Source organism: Erithacus rubecula, assembly GCF_903797595.1.
Source record: "Erithacus rubecula genome assembly, chromosome: 3".
NCBI lineage: Eukaryota > Metazoa > Chordata > Aves > Passeriformes > Muscicapidae > Erithacus > Erithacus rubecula.
Window position 1 is genome coordinate 119,600,339 of NC_136689.1, and position 24,464 is coordinate 119,624,802.

The 24,464-nt window shown below is 38.2% G+C and overlaps 1 protein-coding gene across 1 annotated transcript in view; it reads left to right on the plus strand.

The window, feature by feature from the left end:
• Positions 1-23,542, plus strand: part of PKIA (cAMP-dependent protein kinase inhibitor alpha) — a 46,239-nt gene extending 22,697 nt beyond the window's left edge. Inside the window, exons 2-3 of the mRNA XM_079301119.1 lie at positions 16,007-16,184; positions 21,018-23,542. Of these exons, the coding sequence (XP_079157245.1) occupies positions 16,034-16,184; positions 21,018-21,097 (231 nt within the window). The 5' untranslated portion in view covers positions 16,007-16,033 and the 3' untranslated portion in view covers positions 21,098-23,542. The remainder of the gene's footprint in view (positions 1-16,006; positions 16,185-21,017) is intronic.
• Positions 23,543-24,464: the final 922 nt, after the last annotated feature.

Below are 24,464 nucleotides of genomic sequence, written 5' to 3' on the forward strand. Positions count from 1 at the left end.
GTTCAATCTCTTCCCATCTGGAAACTTAATCTTCATTTCACTGACTTCGGTAGACTCCTTGCTTTGTTCTTCTCATTCAGGGGCGCTCAGGAGATCTAGGTCTTATCCAGGCATTAAAACAGTTTAATTTGCATCCAGAAAGTGAAGAAGCTGGGCCAGGCCATGCTGGAAAAACTCTGGGTGACATGGAGAAGGCTGGATGAAAACTCCAAAGCTCAGCTGCACCTCCCCACGCTGCACGGTCAGCTGGGGGCCTCTCTTCTCCTGGCTGCTTCTGAAAACAGCGGCAGGAGCCCGACCGAGTCATGGCCACACTTGGGAGAGGGAGGGGAAAACAGGACCTCAGCAAAAGCCTCCCCCACCTGGCCACCAGGGCTCCCCAGCAGAACAGGGGAGAGGAGGGGAAGGGAAGGGAAGGGAAGGGAAGGGAAGGGAAGGGAAGGGAAGGGAAGGGAAGGGAAGGGAAGGGAAGGGAAGGGAAGGGAAGGGAAGGGAAGGGAAGGGAAGGGAAGGGAAGGGAAGGGAAGGGAAGGGAAGGGAAGGAAGGGAAGGGAAGGGAAGGGAAGGGAAGGGAAGGGAAGGGAAGGGAAGGGAAGGGGCTTCGGTGGCTCCCCCGCCCGGCCAGGCCGCATGGCCCCGCTGGCTGTTACCTGCGCTGCCAACAGAAGGGAAACCAGGACAGATTGGCTTTACCAGTGTAATTTATGAAAGCAAAATAACTTTTAATTGGTTACTCAGTTTGTCAGCCACTAAACCAGCTCTCTGACTGGTCCCCACCGCCCACAGAGGAAGTTCCCAGAGAGGGGACAGCCCTTCTGTTTCTGTGCCCTGTTTTCTTCCCCCTAGACCCCTCTCAGCCAACCTCCCTCTGTGCAAAACCAGCACACTGGTATACATAGATATTTTTACAAGGGTGGATCAAGTCATATTCAAAGTTCTCTCACCCTGAACACTCAAACTGTTGCAGAGGAACGTTACTGGTTTCTACCAGTTTTCTCTGATGTGATGGTCCATGTTTTTCTAGCTATCCAAGTGGACAATTGTACTTGGGATGGGATAGAGACTTACAGATAGCTGTCAGCATCCCAAGATTTTTTTGCCAGGGGGAATGACAATTATAAAATAAATAAGAATAAAATAAGTCTCATCTCTGTCAGGAGACACTGTTGACAAGTTGATTTTCTTCCTGCTCAGTCTGGGAATCCATTTGGGTTTGTTTTCATGCGCTTTCTTACTGTGCTCTGCCCGTATGTCTTTTCATTTGCTCCCACTTGCTTAATTATTTTATTCTCGTTATTGCTAAAGTTTAGCTTTTACTCAAACAAAGCACTTCCTTAGTGACTATGAGATGTGGGTTTCGTCACCTCAGATTTTGAGCAACTTTTTTTGTAATTTTACCTTCTTCTTCTGAATTTATACCTGCAGCTTTCCTTTTATGAGGAATATGGTATCCAGGAATTCACATCTTTTGGTGATTCTTGCTCTTAAAAGGTTTTTCCCTGTGCCAGAATTTAAGTATTGGAAGTCTTAAGAAGTATTCTGCCCACATATGCATTCTTACTGTAAGCAGACAGCTGGTATTTCCTTTCATTTTCCACAAGCAGGTAGTAAAAAGGAGGAAATCTGCAATTTGCACGACCCTGAAGCTCAAGTAAGGTATTCAAATACAGAGGAATTTGTGTAGTCTGACAACGTGAATTCCTCTCAGGAATTTTGTAAGGGTTTCTGTAGGTTCTGCTTATACCTGTGTGATTTTGCTCATAACTAGAAAACAAGACTTGAACTTTACTGTATTTTATTGAGTTTATGCATATGGCAGGAACTGTATGTTCAGATTCTTCTTAGGCTTTTCTAATGTTTCTTAGTGGTCAGCAAATTCTGTGAAAGGGAGAGTTGCAAGGTAGATTTAAGGAGTTGAGCTGCAGGAAATATGTGTTTGGTTGGATAACTTTTCTTGGCATGAATATAAAATGTCTACTGTATGTGATTTTTAATAAGCCATCTTTTAAAATGATTGAGCAGTTTGTTAGGGTTGGCTGAAATCAATGAGCTGTGTGAGAATCCACAAAATTCTTTGTTTATATGCTTCCATCACTGACTTGTAAATTGCCCAAACTGGCATTTTTGTTTTGTAGATGAAGAATTGGGACATCAGGGAAATATGAGTTAAGTATTTGAGCTTTAATTTCACTTGAAATTGGGGCAATGAGAAATATTTGACCATCAGGTTCAAAGCTGTAACAGTGATTTTAAGTCACTGTGGTTTGCAAAACTTGTATGTTCCTTGATTGTGGTTGGGTATTGTGTTTGTCCGACTACCTGGGTGTGCATCTTAAATCTGAGTATCTTAAATCTTACATGCATCTTAAATCTGAGTATCATGGACAGATTGTGTAATGCAGCAGAATTGCTAATTAAATATTAGTATATGCAAGCAAATTTTTTTTTTTTTTTTTTTTTAGTTTCCATCTAGTTTTAGTACATGGAACCTTGTCAGAAAAGTACTCTGTAGTGCATAGTTTTCAATACAAAGTGTACAAAATGATCCTAGGTGACAAAGGATTATTTAGCAAGAGAATTCATGTTTGTTTTGCTTTTTCCTCTTTATTTAATTAGATTGGACATGCAAAAGAGATTGCTAAGGTTTCCATCTTCATGCATATTGTGGCAAATATAAAGGACTTCTTTTGGGTAGATTAGAAATTATTTGACCTGTCTTTGAAATGCCCATAAATACTGCAAAATATAAAATACAAACTTCACATAACAGATTTCACCATTACAAAGAATTATTAATGCTTTCTCCTTCTCCACGTGATTCTGGGTAATTTTTGAGGTTTCAAACTGGCTATTTGCCAGGAGATCCTTCCAAGTGTTGCTGCTCTTCAGGTCTTGATCTCTTTGCTTTTAAAACAGTATCATTACAGATTTGAGTGTGAGCTGTACTACTTACATGGTTTTAAAGAATACAGTCTTGAAGTCTGGGAGAGTCCCACTCACTAAACCTTGCTGACTCATATTCTTGGATAGCTTGGCTATTATGTATGTATGTAGTTATGCATATGAATATGGAAAATTACCCCTTTAAGCCACCTCCTGCATTTGGTTTTGAGAAGCCTAGCACAGTCCACTCTCTTTAAGAAAAAGTCATCTTTAAGACTTATGATCTTGCAAACAGTATGAAATTGCTGCTCTCTTCCCCCTCTTCCTTTAAAAGACTGCAGGTGGACTTGCCTCTGCAGGGACCTTAATTTAAACCTTGCCTTTATTTTATCTCGCTCTGGCAAACATCCTTCTCTTTACCATAATTTTGGACTGACAAACGGCTCTCTGTAGATGCAACTGCTGCTGAACATGCTAAAGTGAACAAGAGAGAAAAAAGAATAAGAGGTAAAATACTTCCTTTCACTAAAATATTCTGTACTGTTAGACCTCCTTCCTTTGATCCCTCAGCTTGATGTATTGTAGGTCGTTTGGCCCTCTGGAATTAATCCATGCTTTTTAAAAAGATTTGTATTTATATTGCTCTATGTATTTTTGCAGAGATTAATTAACTTAAAATTCCCAATCATGCCAGCTCTAAGAAAAAACCACATATTTTTCCACTCTTGAAGCAGGAGCTACTAGAAGGTTCTAACAAGAAAAATGCTGTTGAATACTAGGAAGATTGAAGGTTTCATGGGACAGTTTCTCAGGGGCTGCTTGATGATACCTCAGAGAGCAAATTCAGATGAAGTTTGCGGCATCGCAGTGTGATTTTAAAAATTTGGGACCTTATCCTAAAGAATTCTAACATCAACTTACTTGGTAACGAATTGCAATAAAGAATATTTGTATATGTGTTCATTCTGTTGAGATGATTAAATTTATAGTATACTTTATATAAGGAGGGTTCATTTTTCCTGAGTGGTGGGTGACATACTATAAATAGAGAACTCTCCTTTTCCCTTGCATGAAATAGAAACAAAGAAAAATAAAGAATATTTTTTTCCTCTGATAAATATATGGTTCTCATACATAAGTATAACATCTGGCAAAAATATAGGGATATTTGTGATATTTACCTCCTTGTGAAAAAGTAGCAGGTATGTCTGGAATTTTGCAAGCAGTAACATTGTTTTTTTTAATCTTAATTAGCTACCTATGCTTCCCAGGTGACCACTATCTAACATTGTGGTAATATCAGTGGTCCATTATAAAGAATCTGTAAAGTATTCCTGCTGGAAACAAGTCTAAAAAAAGCACATTTGAGACAATTATTTCAGGAAGCCCTAAGTAGGCTATGCAGTTGCATAGCAACAGAGCCTGGCAGTCCTTAGTCTCTAAAGTAGTCAGTGTACACATGGGAACAGAATGCAAAAATGATGGAAACCTTGAAAAATGTAAGGCTGAGATTAGGAGAAACTAAAGTGAAATGATATACAATAGAAAATGTGAATCTATTTTGTGAGGTATAATAAATTGAACTGCTTTTAAGTTGAAAAAACTGAAATGCTGTTAGCCAAATTGTTCGCTTTTTTTTTTTTTTTTCAGCTTCTAGATAGTAATTAAAAGGCAGAATGTCTGATGGCTGAGAAAACTAATTCAAATGTAAAGTAGGTTTTAAATGCCTGCCACAGGACAAAAAAAAGGATGGCAAAGGCAATTTGTTATTAACAAATCAAAAAGCCAGCCAGATAAACCAGGAATGTGAATATCTTTGTGCCGCAATACATTAATCAGTATTTTATAAATTGCCTTTTCCATCCTTTTTTTTTTTCCCTGTTCCAGGCATAGAAAATATACTGTAGATGTCTCATGTTCACAGGTCTTCAGGCTAGCCCAGTGGTATTTATTTTTGCAAGTACTGAAAAATGTGATGTCATTGAGTGTATTTTTAGAAACTCCAACCTTGCACGTGAAATGTGAGATCTTTACAGAAGCATATTATCCTATAGCAGTTTTATTTTTTTGGAGAGGTAATTGATTTTTTTAAAAGCAAATAGGAACCAATATTTAATATTTAGAAATCCATGGTTGTGGTTGATCTTGCTATCAAAAAAAGGTAAATCCCTTCCTTTCAGTACAATGTTTGCCACTGCCCGAGAAGAAACAGTAATAAGCTCAAGCTCTTCTGTTCTGGATGCTGCAACACATACTTTATTGATGAGTCATGACTGCATGATTTTGAAAGGTAATCACATGCAAACAGTTGAGCTACTTCACCAGAAATTGCTGAAAAGATATGTAATACAACAAGTGCTGCTTCTGTTTAGTAGTTTACATTGCCCTGAAGATTTGAGGGAGCTGCCTTGTGAGGAAGACAGCTGTTTATTTTAATAATAAGGACAATTTAACTGTCGAGCATATAGATAGCTTGAATATTTGATAGCCAGACTATACATTGTACTGAAATACTGAAGAATCCTAGCAAATAGTTGTGGAAGAAGGCTTATGAAAATGCTGGTGTTTCCTCCTGTTATAATGCTGAGTTACAAATGCTGTCATGATACTGTTGTCTAGAAATTTTCTTTTTGCTGTTCTAACTGCATGCTTTCCCTTTCAAAGGCTTTTGTTACCTGCAAACGGCTGTTGTAGATGCTATAAACATATCAGTCAAATTGACAGAATGCAGAACATCACAAAATGCAAACTTTAGCTAACTTGGGAATGTAAGCAGCCCATTGCAATGGGGGAGCCAAGCCCTGCAATCAAATCAGTGGTCCTGTGTAAAGTCCTTGAGTAGAGTTACTCTGCTATGAGCTTTTTGGTAGAGCAGCTGGAATAGTCCACCACAATCTTCCATTTTGATTGTAAACTAGTTTCTCTAACTGAACTCTTGAATTATCTTAGACAATTGCTGCCTCCTCCCTATCTCCATATGCTTTTTTCTTCCTTTCTGGTCTTGTTCTGCAGACTGCCCTTTCTGGATGGTACCTCCCCACCTGAAATCTGATTCTTCACATCCATACTGTGTTTTTATAATGCCGTCATCCTCCCTTAGCCCAGCATATACATAGATAAGTCCTGGCAGTGCTAGTTAATCTTCTTGCTAGCCATTACTTTTACTGATATTTTAAAACAATGAAAACATAACAAAACAAACAATTGCAAACAAAGCAACATTTTGCAAACATTTGCATAACAAAGTATTTTACCAGGTTGGGCGTAAGTTAATATATAACAGATGGGCTACATTTCTTGACTTGTAACAAAGAGCAATGAATCTTCATGTTAGTTTCATGGTTTGCTGTTAGGAATTGCAACAACTATAATGAATTACTTTGGAATGTTCAGCCATTCAAATCCATAGTTCTGCTGACTATTTGAGCCCTTACAAAGAAATGGAGGCTGCCTTGTGCTATGGAGCTAGTTTTTTGGAAAACACAGCTGGTTCCCATTTAAATGGAAAAGTGCAGCACAGTGCATACAGTCTTTGTGCCACTTTGGGGGGTTTTTTCTTTATTTTTTTGTTATAAGAATGAAGGCTTTTTCTTTTGTTTGTTTGGGTTTCTTATCTGTTTTTCCTGGGGGGTTGTTGGTGTTGTTTTGACCTCGAAAGTCTTAGTGCTAGTAAAGTAATATCTAGTAAGATGTATAACTTCAAATTAAAAAAAAAAAAAAAAAAACAAAAAAGATAGTGAGAAAAATAAATAGATCTTACATTGATAAATATTTTATGGATGCTGAATTTGAAAACTCAATAGACCAGAATCCTTTTAGGTCATTGCGCTGGTTGCACATGGAAGGTTGGGGGGGCAGAGGGGCTGTCCCCCCTCTGGGGGCTTCCCATGTGGGATGCGGGGCCCAGTCGGAGGCTGATCTGGTGGTTGGCATCCCAGGTGGCCAAGAGAGAGTTGTTTTGTTTTCATAAATCACATTGGTGGGGGGTGGGCTGTGCTCTTTCTGTTTCTGGCCTCCCTGGGGGTGCGGTGGATCTGGCCCTGGCACGGCCCCGGCTCCTGCCCTGGCCCTGGTGACCCTCTCCACATGGTGTGGCCAAGGGGGATATGAGGGAGCCACCAAAGTCTCTCCCTTCCCCCCTCCCCATTCTGAGAGAAGAGGCCTCCAGCTCACCACGTGGCTTCTTCACGTTCTGGATGCAATTTTAACTGTTTTAATGCCTGGATAAGATTCTCAATCTCCTGAGCTCCCCTGAATGAGAGGAAATAGAGCATGGAGTCTACAGAAGGCAGCGGAATGACGATAAAGTTCCTGATGGGAAGAGATTGAAAAGATGTAACTGATGAGTAGCTGAAAATCTTTTCAGTGGGGCTATAAGAGGACTGTGACTACACTAAAATTCCTTCAAACTGTGAAATAAGGTTTGGGGAGGTTTGGGTGCTTGAGAAGACTTTTTGCCTCGGGGAAATGGAGCTCTCTGGTTTAGGACTGGAATATGAACAGAGACATTTGATAGAGAAGGAGATTAAGAGAATTTTGTTTTTTCAGCAGCTTGCCTTTAAAAGTAGTACCCCATGTGTGCATCATAACCCATAACACAGCTCTGGAAGGACTGTGGGAATGGGAGGAAATCATAGTTGTAGGTCCAGGCGGATGCAAATTGTGAGAGTGGAAACATCCCCTAAGCCTAAACCAGAAAAAGGGACTTCTCTCTAGAGTGAACAAAAATGATTATTTAAGTAGATAACTGACTGAAGTGTTTCTGTATGTTGTTGTTAAGAAATGTGGAATGAAGGGAGGGGGAGGAGGGAACAATCTAGAAATCTTATTCTGAATTCTTTTTTGTGTCATTAATAAATTTCTTCTGATACCCTTATAAGTTTTAAGCCTGCCTTGCCTCTACTCCTGAATCCTATCTCTAAGGAAACTAAATATATTAAAATTGGCAAACCCAAGTCATACCATGACAGTTTCTATAGTTAGGATTCATGGAATCATATGATACTAGGTTGGAAGGGGACTTAAGGATCATCTAGTCCAACCTCTCTTGGCAAAAGCATTTCTAGACAAGATGGCCCAGCACCCTGTTCAGCTGAATCTTATAGGTGTCCAATACTGCAGAATCCACCACTTCCCTGGAGAAATTATTCCAATGGATGAGTGTTCTGATTGTAAATAATGTTCCTCTTGTGTCCAACTGGAATCTCTCCAGTAATTATTTGTACTCATCACCTCTCATCTTTTCCATGTGACTCCTTGTAAAAAGGAAGTCTCCATTTTCTTTCTAGTCACCCTTTAGATACTGAAGGATGGTGATAAGGTATCCCCTAACACCTTCTTTTCTCAAGGTTGAACAAATGCAGTTCTCATGGTATAATAGATCTCATTTGTAGCCCCTTCCACAGTATTAAACTTCTTTTCCAGAAAATGGGAAATCTGTTTAATAGAAAACCCTTTATCTGAGTGGCTTCCACGTTACTGGTGTGATGTACCAGTAATTGGAATTCTAATACCCATCTGTGGGTAATTCACAGAACTATCTTGCTATCAAACCTTCAGATAAAAGTTTGCTAAACTTGTATTTTTAATTTATTTTCTTTTCCACTGGGGAGCTGTCTGAGGAAGACAGTGGCTCACAGAAGTTTGGCCCAAAATATTTGCAGGTTACTGATCATGAGTGTTCAATGTTTTGGAGGTTTTTTCCCCCATGAAGCCGTATACAGACTGTTGTATATGGTTTCATGGGGGACATGGCTTCATGTCACAGGCAGTGACTAAAGGAGATGTGTCTGTTACAAAAATAGTCACTACAGCACTTATATCAAGTTCTCTAAGGAACAGAGTCTCAGCTAATGAGACCTGTGTTGATCAATGTCTTTAAATCACTGCCTGTGAATGCTGGCGCTACTGACAGAAGCGTCTGAGAGAATAAACTTGATTACAGCACGAATCCTGAATTAAAGGCAGGGTTACGAAGATACAGAGCTTCATGAGCAAAGCCCACACAAATTTCCCTCCTCCCTAATCCCCATTGCCTCTACTAAACATCCTGATCCTAAGCAGACATCAGTTTCACATTTCTGCAGAAAGTCTTGTCTTTCCTGCACCGAGCATTTCCAAGTTGCCAATCAGTTGTGCATTCTCAGTAGACTGGTCTTTTCCAGGATCTCAGCAATTGAGCAAGAGCCTGTTTTTGTTGTTGAGGGATGGTTTTTGTGTCATAGTCGTCATGGGCTTCTTTCCTCTCTCTGTTCTATAAGACATGCTTCTGGATTGCCATGTAAACACCCCAATAAACACACTTTCTCCAAATGCCAAAACAAGTCCTTTTGAACAAATGCTGTACTTGTTCAGTGTAGTGTTTGGTTCAGAGCGCCACAGCATTTAAGGTGCTTCATACCTGGCCTCATCCTCCCAGGACCTTTAAACATCAGCCTCCTTTCAGCTCAGGTGGATGTGTGAATGCTCAGCAGGCTGCCAGGTGTGTGTCATGTGAGGAGTTAAAATGCTCTCATCTGGTTTGAGGCCTTTATCTGTCTCTGTGGTTGTAAGGTGCTTGCAATGGGTTTTGTTGTTCATAGAGAGTATCAGATTGTCCTGAAAGGTAGTGCTGTAACTTGCTCCTTTCCTTTACAAGGCAAGAGGCTCCTTCACAAACTGCAAGTAAAAAGTCACACAGCAATGGAAGCCTTTTCCCACAAACAGGTTGCCTGCCTTTAGTATTCTTTAGGTTAGGCAGTGAACAGTGATGGTAGATTTTAAGTCACCCTCTTTTGCTCTGTAGCAGAGTGTCCCTATGTAGTTGATTAAATATTGTGATTGGTTTCTTCCATAGGGTGTTAATTTCAAAGTATAAAAACATTTTTTTTTTATTTTTTAATTACTCCCTAATCCATCAATGATATCTGCCCTGGATCTTTCCAAAGAACCAAGGTCTCTAAAGTATTGCTTCATTGGTTATGTTTGCTTTTTTTCCTAATTTGCTGCTGCTATTTCACTGCACAGTTTTATGGAACAGTGGAAGCTAAAACTAAATTTGTGAATTCAGATTAAATGGTGGATGAAAGACCAAATTCTTATGGTCATGGGCATAATAAAATTTGCCTGAGCAAGGACATGGTAAGAACTGTAGATCAGTTCTGTAGATCTCTTTAGGAAAACTGCAACTCAGATAACAGAAAGAAAACCTATTAGCTGTCTTCATGAAAGATCTCCTGAGTAAGTTGAAAGCTGAAGGTCATAGTGGTTTTTCATGCAGGTTTAAGCAGGCTTAGTGTTTTCTGGAAAAAATCTCAGGTGGTGATTTTCTTTGTTCTGTTTTATTGTTTAACCAGCTGATTTGCCTGCTCATTTCTATTAAGGTCTTAGTAGTACTAGGATTGCTACATATAGAATGTGAATCCTAAAAGCATGCTAGTTGTCAAAGGTAAGTGACCTGTTCTGCATTACTGTTTTAAAGAGCTGGTCACTTCAGAAACATCAGACGTAAAAAACTACACGAGGAATTTTTGAAGAGCAGATTAAAATACTGCCCAGCTTGGTATCTTGCATTGTTATTAATATTTTCTTTAACTAGTTCAAGAGTTAATGCTATTTTCCTGTTCATCTGTGTCCAGGCAAAAGCACATTGTTGTATAACACAATATTTCCAATCTCCGTGAAAGAAAAATGCTTTTGTTAAATTATTCCTCTGGTATTACTTTCAGCTTAGGAGACCATGCATGAGGTAGAAATCTAGGTACAGGTTGCTGTGGAATAGATCTGTATGCTTACTGGAAAGAGCCCTGTAGCCCTGTCTCTAAGTTAAGGCTAGATTTGGAACCAAAATTTATTTTAAAAGCATAATTATACACCTTCTCTAAATCAGACATGCTATTAAATGACAAATTCTCTTTCTCCTTTTTTTTTTTTTCTGTTCCCTTGTGAAAGCTGAATATAGATAATTACATTTAAATAATGTGCTGATCGTGATACAACATTTAGCAGCCAAAGCCTGGGAGAGTTTTATTTGAAAATCTCTTATTTGACGCTGCCGTTAAGAATAGATGGAGAAGGAGCAGGAGCACACATTGAAGGATTGTGCCTCTTGCCCTTACACTGCAGGTTTGCCAAGACAATAGCAGCTCTCTGGTGCTTGCCAGCAGCTTGTGCCAAATTCACAGACAAGCTCTACGTGTGTCAAATGCCTGCTCTTGTTCTGTCTTCCTTCTGAAATAATAATGAATACCAATTAGCACAGGTACTTCAGATCCACTTGGGCTTCTTTTAGGTATCTAGTCCCGTAACAGACTTAAGTTCAGCAACTCTGGGTACCTCTAGCCCATAAGCAGTAGAGACACTGATTTTATTAATCCATGCTGGTATATCACATAAGTTCTATACTTTTCCTCCCAGACCCTTGAGATCAGTGGCACTGTGTAATACTGGCTTTCACTGAATGGCTTTCACAGTCAAATTTGGATTACATTTGTGAAGTTACATCAATAACTTTTTAGGATTTTTTTTTCAATTATAGAGATTTGACAGTTATCTTCAGAAACTTGTGAGAAAACATTTGCTATATATAGTATGGAAATGGAAAATTTAACATAAATTGGATTGTGGAGTTAAAGGAGTATTCTGGTAAATTTCTGAAAACACAGATACTAATTCTTTTTGTAGGTGTTAAGTTATAATGTTCTCATCATAGAATCATTAAAGTTGGAAAAGACCTCTGAGTCCAACCATTAACCAAATACTACCATGTTCACCATTAAAACATGGCCCTAAGTGACACATATACATGTCTTTTGAACTTTCCCAGGGATGGTGATTGACCCTTCCATGGACAGCTTGTTCCAATGCCTGACCACCATTTTAGTGACCAAAGTATTCCTAATATCCAATCTAAAACACCCCTGGTGCAAGTTGAAACTATTTTCTCTCATCCTGTCACTTGTTACTTGGGAGAAGAGACCAACCTCTGCCTGGCTACAACCTCAATTTAGAGTGATAAATTCCCCTGAGCCTCCTTTTCTCCAGGCTAAGCACCCCCAGCTGCCTCAGCCACTCCTCACAGGGCTTGTGCTCCAGACCCTTCCCCAGCTCCGCTGCCCTTCTCTGGGCACACCCCAGCACCTCAATGTCCTTGCTGTGAGTGGTACAAAACTGAACTCAGGATTTGGGTGCAGCCACACAGTGCTGAGTACAGGATGACAATCACTACCCTGAACCTGCTAACCACAATATTTCTGATACAGGCCAGGATGGCATTGGCCTTCTTGGCCATCTGGGCACTCTTTGGATCACATCCAGCAGATACTGACCAGCATCCCCTGGTCCTTTTCCACTGAGCAGCTTTCCAACCACTCTTCCTCTGGTCTGTAGCATTGCATGGGGTTGTTCTGATGCAAATTCAGGACCCAGCACTTGGCCTTGTTGAACCTATCCTTAGCATCCTTTTTTTCTCCTTCTGCATTAGTTGGATACTTACTCTACCCCTTATGTTCAATACAGAATATTCATTAACAGTACAGGAATGTCTTGATAGACTGGCTAAAATCCAAGGTAACAACTCTACCATTCTCATCCTCTGTAATTTCTTAAGTACTTACAAATAACTTTTAGCACAACATTTTGGGAGGAAGGAATTGGGACAGGAAAGAGGCAAAAGTCTAAGATACCCACATTTCTGTGGAAATGAAACCAAGAATCTGAGGAAATAAAAACACTGTATGAAAATCCCCTGTGCTGTGATGCAAACTCTAACCCATTATCAGGCATAGTGACTCTGCATGGGAAGAAAGGTAAAGCACAGCTGGGGGGATTTCTGATGGGATAGTATCTTGTCAGTTACTGAGGAATCCAATCTTGCAACAGCAGGTTTCATTAATCCTTATTCTCCCATCTTTCTTCAGTTTGCTGGTTCAGCTGGCAGAGGCAGTGAGATTTGTAGCCCTCTTGTTTCAGTTTAATTCTGCATAGCAGAGTACTGGTTTTGCAACTTCTTGAAAAATTTAAATTAATAGAACTAGTGACCACAATCTTTAATGCAGGAGTACCTGTTAATACAGTTATTTAGGAAATTCAAATTATATTTCCCAGAGTTATTAGAAAATTCCACTCCTTCCACAGAGACTGAAGGAAAAAAAAAGATTTTTTTTAAATGAATGTTAATTCCTTAATTATTGCTTCAGTGAATAAGCACAAACTGCTGGGCACTGAGCCATTCATTGGAAGGGGAGCTCTTGGGTGATGTCAGTGGAGTTCCACATTTATGCAGTAATGTCTCAAGATAATGCCAATACAAAACAGAATGGTATTTGATATTTAGGAGACACAGACAGGGAAATTTGGAAGTGTCATAAATGTATGTTTGATAACATTCTTTTTTGATCAGAACATTGTTAGTAATCCCATATTGAGCATACAGAAAATGAACATTTAGAAACAAACTCTTTACAAGTACATTTTTCTATGGTTTTGTAGCTTGTTTCATAGCTAAAACTAAATAAGCTTGACATTTCCCATGGTGTTCTCCATTTTTATGGAATGCTTCAAGAGCAATATAATCTTACAGAAGCATATTCAGTGGAGTGCATTTTGTACATCCAGGGAATTTCTCATGGAGTACAACCTGGATTATTTTGCAAGTCTTACAGCCCTGCATCTTATTCTACCTCATTCAGAGTCTTCTCTGGTTATTCTGAGCCTGATGCACTCATATGCACTTTTCAAAGAAGAAAAGATAACTCTGTGGTGGTTCATTCTATTCTAAAAATAAATTAATGTCTTCACAGGGGTGAAAGCTGTGGTGACTTTGGACTGGTCCTACACTAATATGAAATCTAAGCCTGTCAATTTATTGCTTTCACTGTTTGCACTTCCTTTTCTACAAGTCAGTTGCAATAAAAAGCATGCACAAATATAAGTTAATTCTTCTTAAAATCTTTTAGTCTCTGATTTTGGTGGATTCTATTCAGTGAATGGGTCAGATAAGTCTGAAAACTTGTGCTGTTTTCTTATAAAAACTGTCTTCATTGTTTCCCTTCACCTTTGCAAGTTACATCCTAAATTACTACATGGTTGATATATTTGGCATTGGAGTGTCTACCTTGGGCAAAGAACAAATAGTAGGCTCCTCACTTGCTTCATTATTCTTTCAGTGTTTCAGTAAGAGGGTAGTTCAGGGAAGAAATGCACATGGTTTCATTCTCATAAAAGCTTTTGTTATTAAACAGAGACACTGCACTATTTTATGTGTGTCAGGCAGGCTTTCAGTCAAGGCTGACCTCTTTTCTCTTCCTAAGTGGTGGTTCTAGGTTTTGTGGATTGATTTTTTTTTGTTTTATTTTGTTTTTTTGGTTTGTGGAGTTTTTGTTTCTTTGTTACTTTGGTTTTTTTGATGCAGTTTCCTGTATCATAGTGGCTGATCATAAGAGTAAAATTAGCCTTGTCAACCATTCAGTGTTTGGCATGGGACACCAAGGCTTTCAAGCCAGTCAGTCTTGCAATGATACTTGATATAGTTATATTTAGACTAAAAAAAAATATGGTGTAGAACCCTTTTCTTGGCTTCTCACACACATCATATGTATACCCTCATACAGCTGACTGAATTTGGGGAGGTGAGGAATAGAATGAAGATGAGGAGTGAGCAGGGTTTGTAAAGTTATTCAGAGGTGAGGGTGGAGAAGGATTGGCTATTGTCTTGTTTTGTATCTATTTTTTAAATAAAAAATGTTTATAGAAAATGAGGGGTTATTTCGTTTATTTGAAGGGAGAAAGCTGAACCTTTTGCTGCTGTTAATGTTTGTGATGACTTCAAGAGCTGCTTCAGTGTCCAGCACCTGCAGCAGGAACTGATTGAAGAGATATGTGCATTCTATGCAAATGTGAAATGTTGGCTGCTTTAGTAATAACAACTAAAGCTTCTTGCTGTAGGCAACTGTGAGTTGCTGCCTATATGACCATGTCTTCTGTCTGCAATGTGCAAAACCAGAGAAATTCTGCCTGAAAATGAAGGAAGCCTGTAACTGTGGGGGTACTGATTTGATTTAGTAGTTCTGTAGTGTTTCTTTTCTTTGGAGTACTCCTCTAGCAGAAAGCTTCCCTGATTCCCCTGTGACATGGAAACAAAACATGAGGAAAGCAGGGTTGCCTAGCATTTTGCAGGAAACCTTAGACACATACACATGAAACTACTGTAAAAGCAACGTGATCAGCGAGAGAAAGTGCTCCTCCCCATGCTCTTTAACATTATATAAATTAAGAAAAAAAAATTCTGATAGCTTACATCTGTAGCATATGTTGCAGCAGGGAGGCAAATCTTTCTCTTACCGAGGTTGAAATAGCAGCTTGTATTCCTTGTATCTTTGTCAGATCTTACATTAATGCACATCATCACATTATTCCATAATGACATAAGAAATAATTGTTTTCTAATGAAAATAAGTTCTGAATTTATACCTAGCTTACAGAGCACTGCTTTCAAACCTCTGCATTCTAGTTTAGCTATTCTGCTTGCTGTGGTAGCACGTCTCCACTCATTTCAGGAGCATTATGGTAATGCATTTACTTCAGGGAAACTACCACACCAAAATAAGTTAGTTGAACATTCAGAGGTCTGTATACAGTGCCAAAACTAATACTAACAGAAAAGAAAATATACAAAACATAACAATGTCTGTGTATGAGCACAGGGCTCTTCATACAAAAGCATTATCGATTTGTACTTTCTTACTCTTTACACTCTGCTTTTTGTAGAAAAGAACTTTGTTCCACCCCCTTCCTACCTCCTACATCTCAGCTAATATTAAAAGCGGAGACAACTCTATAAAGAAATTATGTTGCTGAGGTCATTGCTTTTATAAAGTACTCACTATCATTTTATGAAGCATGGAATATTAAGTTGGTTAAAATACTGTTGAATACAGATGGTATAAAATACACACAGTGTTTTTGTTTTTTACTCTGTTGCTTCTCTGATTTCTCCAAATTTTGAGGCTGACTAACCCGTGAAAGAAGATGCATCAATCTACCCCATAATGGGAACCTTCTAGCTCTATTCCAATCCTTAAACTCACCTGTTTTGCTGATGGTCTAAGTGGTGGTTTTTGTTTTTCTTTTTTTTCCTCCCATCCAGGTACTGCTATGTGGATATTTGTTAGCAATGACTGATGTGGAATCTACATATGCAGACTTTATTGCTTCAGGAAGAACAGGTAGAAGAAATGCATTACATGACATCCTTGTGTCCTCTCCGGGTGGGAACTCTAGTGAACTAGCCTTAAAGTTATCAGAGCTTGATATAAACAAAACAGGTGAGTATGTTTTGGGCTTTTATGATATTTATTTAAAACTAAATTGAGAATTAGTACGCAAAGCATGGTTTATGTGCCCACATTATTCCCTTGTCCCTCACCAGTAGAAATATTTTTTTTTCTAATCAACATGGGTTGCCTGCATGAAGAATCACAGATTTCATCAACAACAGAAAGGGTGGTTATTGGCAGGTGCAACACATCACTGGAAAAAGAAAAGTTGTTCTGCAGTGAGTGCCTAGTGGCAGGGTCCAAATCAGGATAAATTGTATGAAAAGTAGAATATAAGGAAGAAAATAAGGAAGTCTTTTTGAAAACCCAAGTCTGCGTGATATCCTTTAATGGAAACTCTCTTTTTTGAAGCCTGTAGGAGAAGCCATGTGTCTGCTGTGAAATTACCTTTTTATCAGCTGCCAAATGATAGAGAAATAGGAATGCATTATTGTTTGTTTTATCTGGATCTTTGTTTCTGAATACATTTCTCTTTTCTGGTGATACTTGTCCTTCTTTTAAGGTGACAAACAGTAATGCAATCTTAAATCTTTAATATTACCAATATTTTTCAGTGCTTGTGCATATTCAATTCAGAGGAAGGAGGAATGGTGGACCTTACATGAAATAAAAATAGGAATATGACTGGGTGTTTATGTTAGATGAGTAGCAGCTAACAAATGGATCTTACATAAATTAGAAAGACCTTTTCAGATGTTAGGGAAAGCATGGTTTTGCTTATTTTAATAATAGCAGAAGAAAATAATTGCAGCAAAGAAGAAACTGTTGATAAGCAGGTGTCCTGTTTGTGCACACACTTTTCTCAGAGCTAAAGGCAAGAGTTCTGAGAGGCAGTCTCTTCACAGGACAGTCACGTGTGGGCAGCATGTGCTGAGGTGGTTGTAGTGCTGTTTTGAAGGAGAGCTTCTTTCTAGTGTACATGCAAGTCATTCCTTTTGCAGATACCAGTTTGGGACTTACAGATTCTAGATGCATGCAATTCTAGCTGGGCAAGGCCTTTAGTTCATTTCTTTTTTAAAAAATGCTTTATAAGTATGTGTGTAGGCATGTCTTTTTATTTTAGTGGGGACAGGTGTAAAATGTTGGAAAAATAGAAAGTAGGTGCTATTTGAAAGGCATAATGCCAGCGTTCCTTTGTGCTTTAATTTTCTTCAGTCTCAGATTTACACTTACCAAAATTGTCTTTAATCTTGTCCATGTAGAAGATAAAAACATTCCCTATTTTTAATTTAAACAGTGGAGTTATTATTAGCCCGAAATGTGTTTCCAGGAGTCTCTTTAGTTCTTTTTGGTAATCCCTTTTGAAGCCCAGGTAGCTTAATCAATTGCAGAAAAGTATACAGAACTGCTCATAAAATCACCTTAGATAGAGAAACACAGAAATGTCTGCATACTTCTTCAGAAGGTTATTCAGTTTCCATTATAAAATGAAAATGCATTTAAGTTCTGTATTATTAGTACAACTAGGGGCCAATAACAGCCTGCAAACCAGAAATACTGGAAAAGGCATTGCCTTACCTAGCATTCATGTGAGTATTAGTGTATTATCACATCATGTCATTCCAAATCAAGAGAGGCTAAAAAAATATTTTGCATGTAAAATCCCAGAATATATTAATGCTTGTAGTGTGCATATGTACATCACACCTGACAAGATTAAGAAGAAAACACATGTTTGGGAGCTATGCCTTATTTCTTTCAAGGAGCATGTCAAACAATTTATGCTAAATACAATTTAATTATATAAATATAGACATCAAGTTTCGATTTTTTCCTTTTATTCCTATTACAGCTGCGTGCATTTTCTTATAAAACTGCAAGTGTGTTTGCTTTCAACTGCTTGGAGTAATGGCAGAGTAGGATAATGCAGATGTTTAAGGAAAAAAAAGGTGGTTATAAAACATATGTAAATTAAACTACCCAAGCATATTTAGTACATTCACTTTGAAAAGCCTGCAGATATGTTTCCTAAAAAAAACAGAACAGCTTTTAACAGCATTAGATTTGTTCAAAGACAATGTGTTTTTCTGTTACTCAGTAGCTGATACCTGAAGTGAGAGTTGGATAATCCCCTCATCAATGAGCCAACAACACATAATCAAGAGTTTACTGCATAATTATGTATAATAAGTATAATTACCGTGTGATACTCTCCCTGCAAACCAACTGTCCCAGTTTTCTTTGTCCACAACAAGCTAACAACCTGTTATTATTATCTATGCAGTGGATATATTTACCAAACCCCAGAATGCAGGTTCCAAGGACTGTGTAAACACGTTTTATCTAAATTAAGTAAAAGCAACACTGTGTACATCTGATAGATAGAAAACAGGAGGAGAAATCATAAGACAGAAGTGAAAGAAAGATTTTTAGCAGGGAAATCAGCAGGTAGCTCTCCTGCTCAACACACTCAAGGTAACCAGTGCAGTCCAAGAAACTTGATCATCTTGCAGGTTGTAGCTAAATGAAGTAGTGAGGAAAAAATACAAGGAAGAATGAGGACAAGTCTCTGCAGATCTAATCTCTAAAACAAACTCCTGGTGTTCTAGGTGCTATAGAACACAGAAGTAAAAAGGACATTTCCTTGTAAAAGTTGCCATGATCCAGGCATCTGCAAATAAGGGGGGTAATAGCATGTTGAAGACATATGGTACCAGAATAAATAACTGATTTTATAAATTAGTAATTGAAAGTAATTGATTTTAGTCCAGGGTAGAAATGTTTTGGGTGTAAGCTGGAGCAATAGTGACAGACACTGTAGCATCAGTAATGTTAACAGGAAGAAAATGGAGTTAAAAGCTGCACATTAGCAGGACTGGTAACTGTAGCCAGCTGACCAAATCACACAATTGTATTGTGGCTTAGAGTATTGTATTATTTGGTTTTGTTTCTTTCATTAATACTTCCTGCTGGTTTCAAAATGCTGTGTATAAATTACAGTCTTGCTCTTGAGATTTTCTAGCCATCAGGTTTTAAAGGAAGAACAGCAATGTGATTAGCAGTTTTGGGATTCTCAGAACTTAAAAGCAAATTTATCTCTGTAAATATATTTTAAAGCCTTTAGTAGGAGAGCACTGCCAGTAGAAAGAAAAAGCTGGTAGCAAGATAGTGTATTACAAATTAAAAGGATTACATTAGTGAGTTTTTTTTTCCAGCAAGTTGAGAAGAATCTTTCAAGAAGTGGTATATTAGAACCTTAGTGTTCTTTCTCTGGATCTCTGTGGTCTGTTTAACACTAAGGTAGTGAAATGTTTAGGCTTTTTGTCTAGAAGTGATTTTTCTTTTAAACATAAATGCCTTGCAAGGGTGTTTTTTGCTCTTCAGTTTTGGGATTCTTTTTCCTATTCTTTTGTTAATAAGATTTCCACCAGGAAAATTTGGCTTGCCCACGTAGTAGTAGTCAGAATAAATGGAGGGCAGAGCAGGCAAAAAAGAAACAAAACCCTGGAATTACACTCATCACATCTTCTGCACAATCAGAACAAATGTAGGAGGCTTGTAGAAAGTGTTTGGACAACTGGGGCGAAAGAGATTTCTGTCCAATAGTAAATAACCACATATAGATCCATGTTCATGGAATCCTTTCTAAATTGAGAGGTGAAAGTGAAGAAGAGTTTCCTGAGAAAGTGCCTTGCAAAACAATTTTGTGTTTACTACTCAAACCATAATGAACAGAACAAACCTCACTGTTTAAGAGGTAATCAACTTCCACACAACTTTTCTTCAGGTTGGATGTGATAATTTACAGTACCATTTAAGGCATTTTCCTGCCTAAATACTCAGTGCATGCACAAAGCACAGCTTGTCATATCTAACTGTTTGCAATGTTCTTTGCAAGGCAAAGAACTTTTTTCCACTGCCAATGTGCCCTTTCTTCTACACAGAAAAGAGAAGGCGTTTATGATGCTTATTTCTATAAACAGAAATAAATCTTCAGATGTACCATATGATCTGAAATGAGGAAACAATAAATATCTGCATTGAGAACCCTGCCTTCATTCTACAGATCTGTAGATTAAAATTAAGAGGCACTGCATGTATCTTGACCTCCTTACAACCTAGCCATGGAATTTTCTTCCCTTAATTTATCAAGCCATTTCAACACTGCAATGTACAAGAGACAATGTATTTCTTAAAATTATTCCTTGTTGTGTATCTATAGCTGATCAGTCCTGTGTTCAGGGACTTGTGTCTCACTTGCACTTACCTTCCTGTTGCCTGAACCTGTGAGGTCTTTAATTGTTATGTAAAATACAATATTTTGCATATAGATAGTAAAAGCATTTGACAATGCTTTTCTTAGCCTTAGTTAGACAGACTGTGAGTTGCCTGCTCACTGTGCCTCTCTAGGGTGTGATCTGCTCCTCAGGTCATTCTGTGGTTTGCAGTGAGACAGCTGGACTGGACACTGTGGACATGATGCTGAGAATGGATGCACAGAGCTAAAGCAGCTTTAGCAAGTTATTGCTTTTATTGAAGTTTCATCTCTTTGTAGCAAACTCTGCTCAGATTGGTGCAGTGAGGTTTTTTTCTTTGATACTGTTGTAGCATCATAGTGAAGATATTTTCAACAATATTTTGTTAAATGCATTAATTTTTAGCTACCTTTGGTATTTATTTAAAGTGATACTTGTGATTGCAGCTAGGAATTTGCGTCTCAAGAGATACTTTCTGAAACAGAGTACAGCTATCTTAGTAGTAAAGAGTTTCATATTTCAGTTTCAATTTCAATTTTTACTTTGTTTTTGAAACTGATGGATGAACAATCAGGGTTCTCTTTATCTTAGGGTGGATTACTCATCCTTTTTTCCTGTGTTATAGAAGGAGAAGGAGATGCACAACGAAATCCAAGTGAGCAAACCGGGGAGGCCCAAGGGGAGGCAGCAAAACAAGAAAGCTGACATCCGACTTTGACCGAGTGGAGCAGCTGCTGGATGTTTTCAGGCTACAGGAGTGTGCTGGAACAAATTTGTTTCCATGAGCAAGCTGGTAGAAAAGAAAGTGCATGTGTCTTCACTGCTGGAACCCACTCAACACAATGCTAAAAATCTGGGTACAAGCTGTGACAGAAGACAGAATTTTCTCTACCTCTGTCATTAGCAATGGTTGAACATGTATTGATTTTTTGGGATAGTGTCATCAGATGGATCCCTTCATAATGACTACTCGATGGGAACACTTTTAGAAAGTAGAACAGGTAAATCTTGTAGCAAATGGCCTTTGAAGCATCAGAGGATCTAATTGTGTATCTTAAGCAAAGGCTTGTGTGATCCTCAGAGTCTAAAATTCTCTGGCCAAAGTGTTTGCCCATTATAAGAACTGTAAAGAAAGCACTGTTTTTAGAACTTTGCATCTGTTTTACAGCTCTGTTATTTACAATGGTTTTTGTATTGTACGACTTAGATGCTCCACACTGCCCCTTCTCAACTGCTTATGAAGAATATTTCTGTTACTGTGAATTTTTCTACCACACGTTTTGAAAGGGCTGGTTTTCTGCATAAGGTGGTGATGTGCACATGATAGATCTGAACGTCAACCGCTAAATTGATTATGCCTAAACCTAAATGACTCAGCAACACTCTAATTTGTTACTAGATGAGCCTTCAAAACGATTTGTTAATGTGAATACTTGAGCGTGTGTTGTGTCCTTGGTACAGTTTTGCCACTCGCCTGTAGTTAGTTGCATATCAGAGACTCAAATTGAATCTTTTATGTTATTCTTCCCCATTTTTCTAATTTTGGTCCCAATTTCTTAATCTTTCTCTGAGATATTTTTTTAAAATGTTATTCCAAGTATTTTATTGTTACAGTAGTTTTAAGAATACATTTATAACCTTATATGGGTTAAAATTCAAACTAATTCCATGGTGCTAGAGGTTTTCCTGATTCACATTGTAAAAGATAGGCCTTGTTTACACATGGGAAAATAACTGGCGTATGTTATTGCCAATTGTGAATTCTGAAATGAGTTTCAGACTGCAGTATAGTCCAATGAGTGGCTCCTGGACTGGATCCAGCCAGGGGTTGGATTTTTACAATTCCTTGCCTTTGTCTCAGTTGATCAGGCTGTTGAATTTGCACAGCCAGTAACCTGCTACTGATGCACCAGAACAGCCAAGTGCTACAGTCTACTATAGTAGCCTTGTGGCCTGCAGCTGGAAAGGGAGGTGAGAGACTTGGCATCTAGCACCCAAAGACTAGGTTTTTTCCCATTTCATCTATTCCAAAATGACAGCCCAAACTGGGCCTCCATCAAAATACCAGGATAGCTTGTCCATCCAGGACATCACTTAAAATACCTGCAAATTAATAACCTGTTCTGCAGTAGCTATTGCTGATTGATTTGTTTTTCCCCTCATCCTGCCCCAATAGACAAGGCCATACATGAGGCTGAATGCTGCAAAATGGGGCAGCCACACCTCTGTGTGACTAAGGTGAGTGAAGAGAGTGACTGATAGTAAACCATGGCAATCACACAAGCACCAATCACAAGGTCAGAAGATTTGTTTTCTTTTATTAATAGGAGGTGATGTCACTTTATATATAGTATATATATATTATATATATTTTTGTGTTGTTGGTTTCAAATGTTATGCACTTTTTAATGTTTGTAAACTTTTACTAATGAATAGTGTGATTGCTTCCTGAATATATTAATCATCAGTTAACAAAACATCTTTGTGGCCACAGCTGTTTGTTTCTACCGTATGTATCATAGTATTTGTCACCTGAAAATCTTTTGTGAGAAATGTGGAGGGAAAAAACCCACTTCTGATCAGTATTATGAGATCATTTATTAGTGTTAATAAAAAACAAGCCGGCCGTATGCTTGTGGCTCATGCGTGTAATATTAACTCTCACCTTTTAGTGTTTGGAAGCTGAATGCCTTGCTGTCTTATTAGCTGTCAAATGCCCTATCTTCTTGGTAAGAGAAGAAATACTGTTATCCTTAAACAATTTTTATTCATTTGTTTCACTTGGTGTTCCTTTCAAACTTAACACATTATTATTGACCCTTTTTTAATTATTTCTCCCCCTTTCGCTCTTGCATCAAGTCTTTAAGCTGAACTGGTTGCCCGTTGTCATGGACTAGTTACTGTCAATCTAGCACAAATGCCAGAAGGAAATAAGATTCTAGAGTTTTTTTATAGTGTTACTTTATTGATGATCCATGAAATATCATCAGTAAAATGTTGCAGAAAAAGGCAATAGTGAAAAAGCATTTACAGTATATTAAAGTGATGGTTTTCCTTATTTTCCTTCACTGCTTTTCTTTATTTCACTATCGTTTCCTTCTTAATTCTTTTGTGTTGTTAAATAAAATTAATTTCAGCCTTTCCTCTCTATTTTGTACCTGTTTCTTCTGTTTCTCATCATTTTTCTTATTTTTAAATGAATTATGGATGCCTTTGCTGTTTTTTTTAACACATCTCTTTGTGATGGAAAATAGCATTGTTGATTTTAGTGGAGTAAAAGACTATTTATGTTCCTCTTTCCCCAAAAGTGCATGAGTGTTTGATTTATCACTTGAACTGTGCTTGCTGTCTTAATTTTGGATATTTCTGTAGCATCTCTAAGCAGGCCTCACTTAATGTAAAGATGTGGTTAGTCTGTGCCAAGTCACAGCACTGTATCTTGAGTATTATTGTTACCAAAGCAATTACAGAAGACCTGCTTTAAATATATTCACACCTTTACTTCTGTGTAATTGCATCAGGGACATTGATCATATAACACTGCATCATATAACAGGGACACTGATGGCAGAACCAGTCTTTGACTGGGTTGTTTTGTTTCTGTTAGTTATCTTTTTCAGTTAACCTGACACTCTGGCTTCTCTTCCAGTATCTTCTTTCTATTTTATTTTGTTCATGATAGTTAAATGTCTGTTTAATCCATGCTTATGATAGAAAGATCTTCCCAAAAAGCTAAATAGACCCAACAAAGTCAGGTCTGGAAAAATCAGCATAATAGAATGCTCCTTATCCTTTAAAGGTTTGGCTTTGGTGGGATGATGGTGGGTTTGTTGTTTCATTTGGGGGAGGGGGGTTTACAGTCTCTTTAGATGGATGTTTTCAGTGCTTTGGTCACTCTGAAGGAGACCATCTCTTAAGAAGTCTCTTGTTTCCATATGTTCTTGTGTCCATAATAGAGTCTATGACTATATCCACAAGCTTTGCACTTGCAGGGTTCCCTGTCCACCTGAAACAAACAGAATTTTTAGCACTGTAATTGGACAGAGATACTGGCATTTCTTTCTTCAGCTTA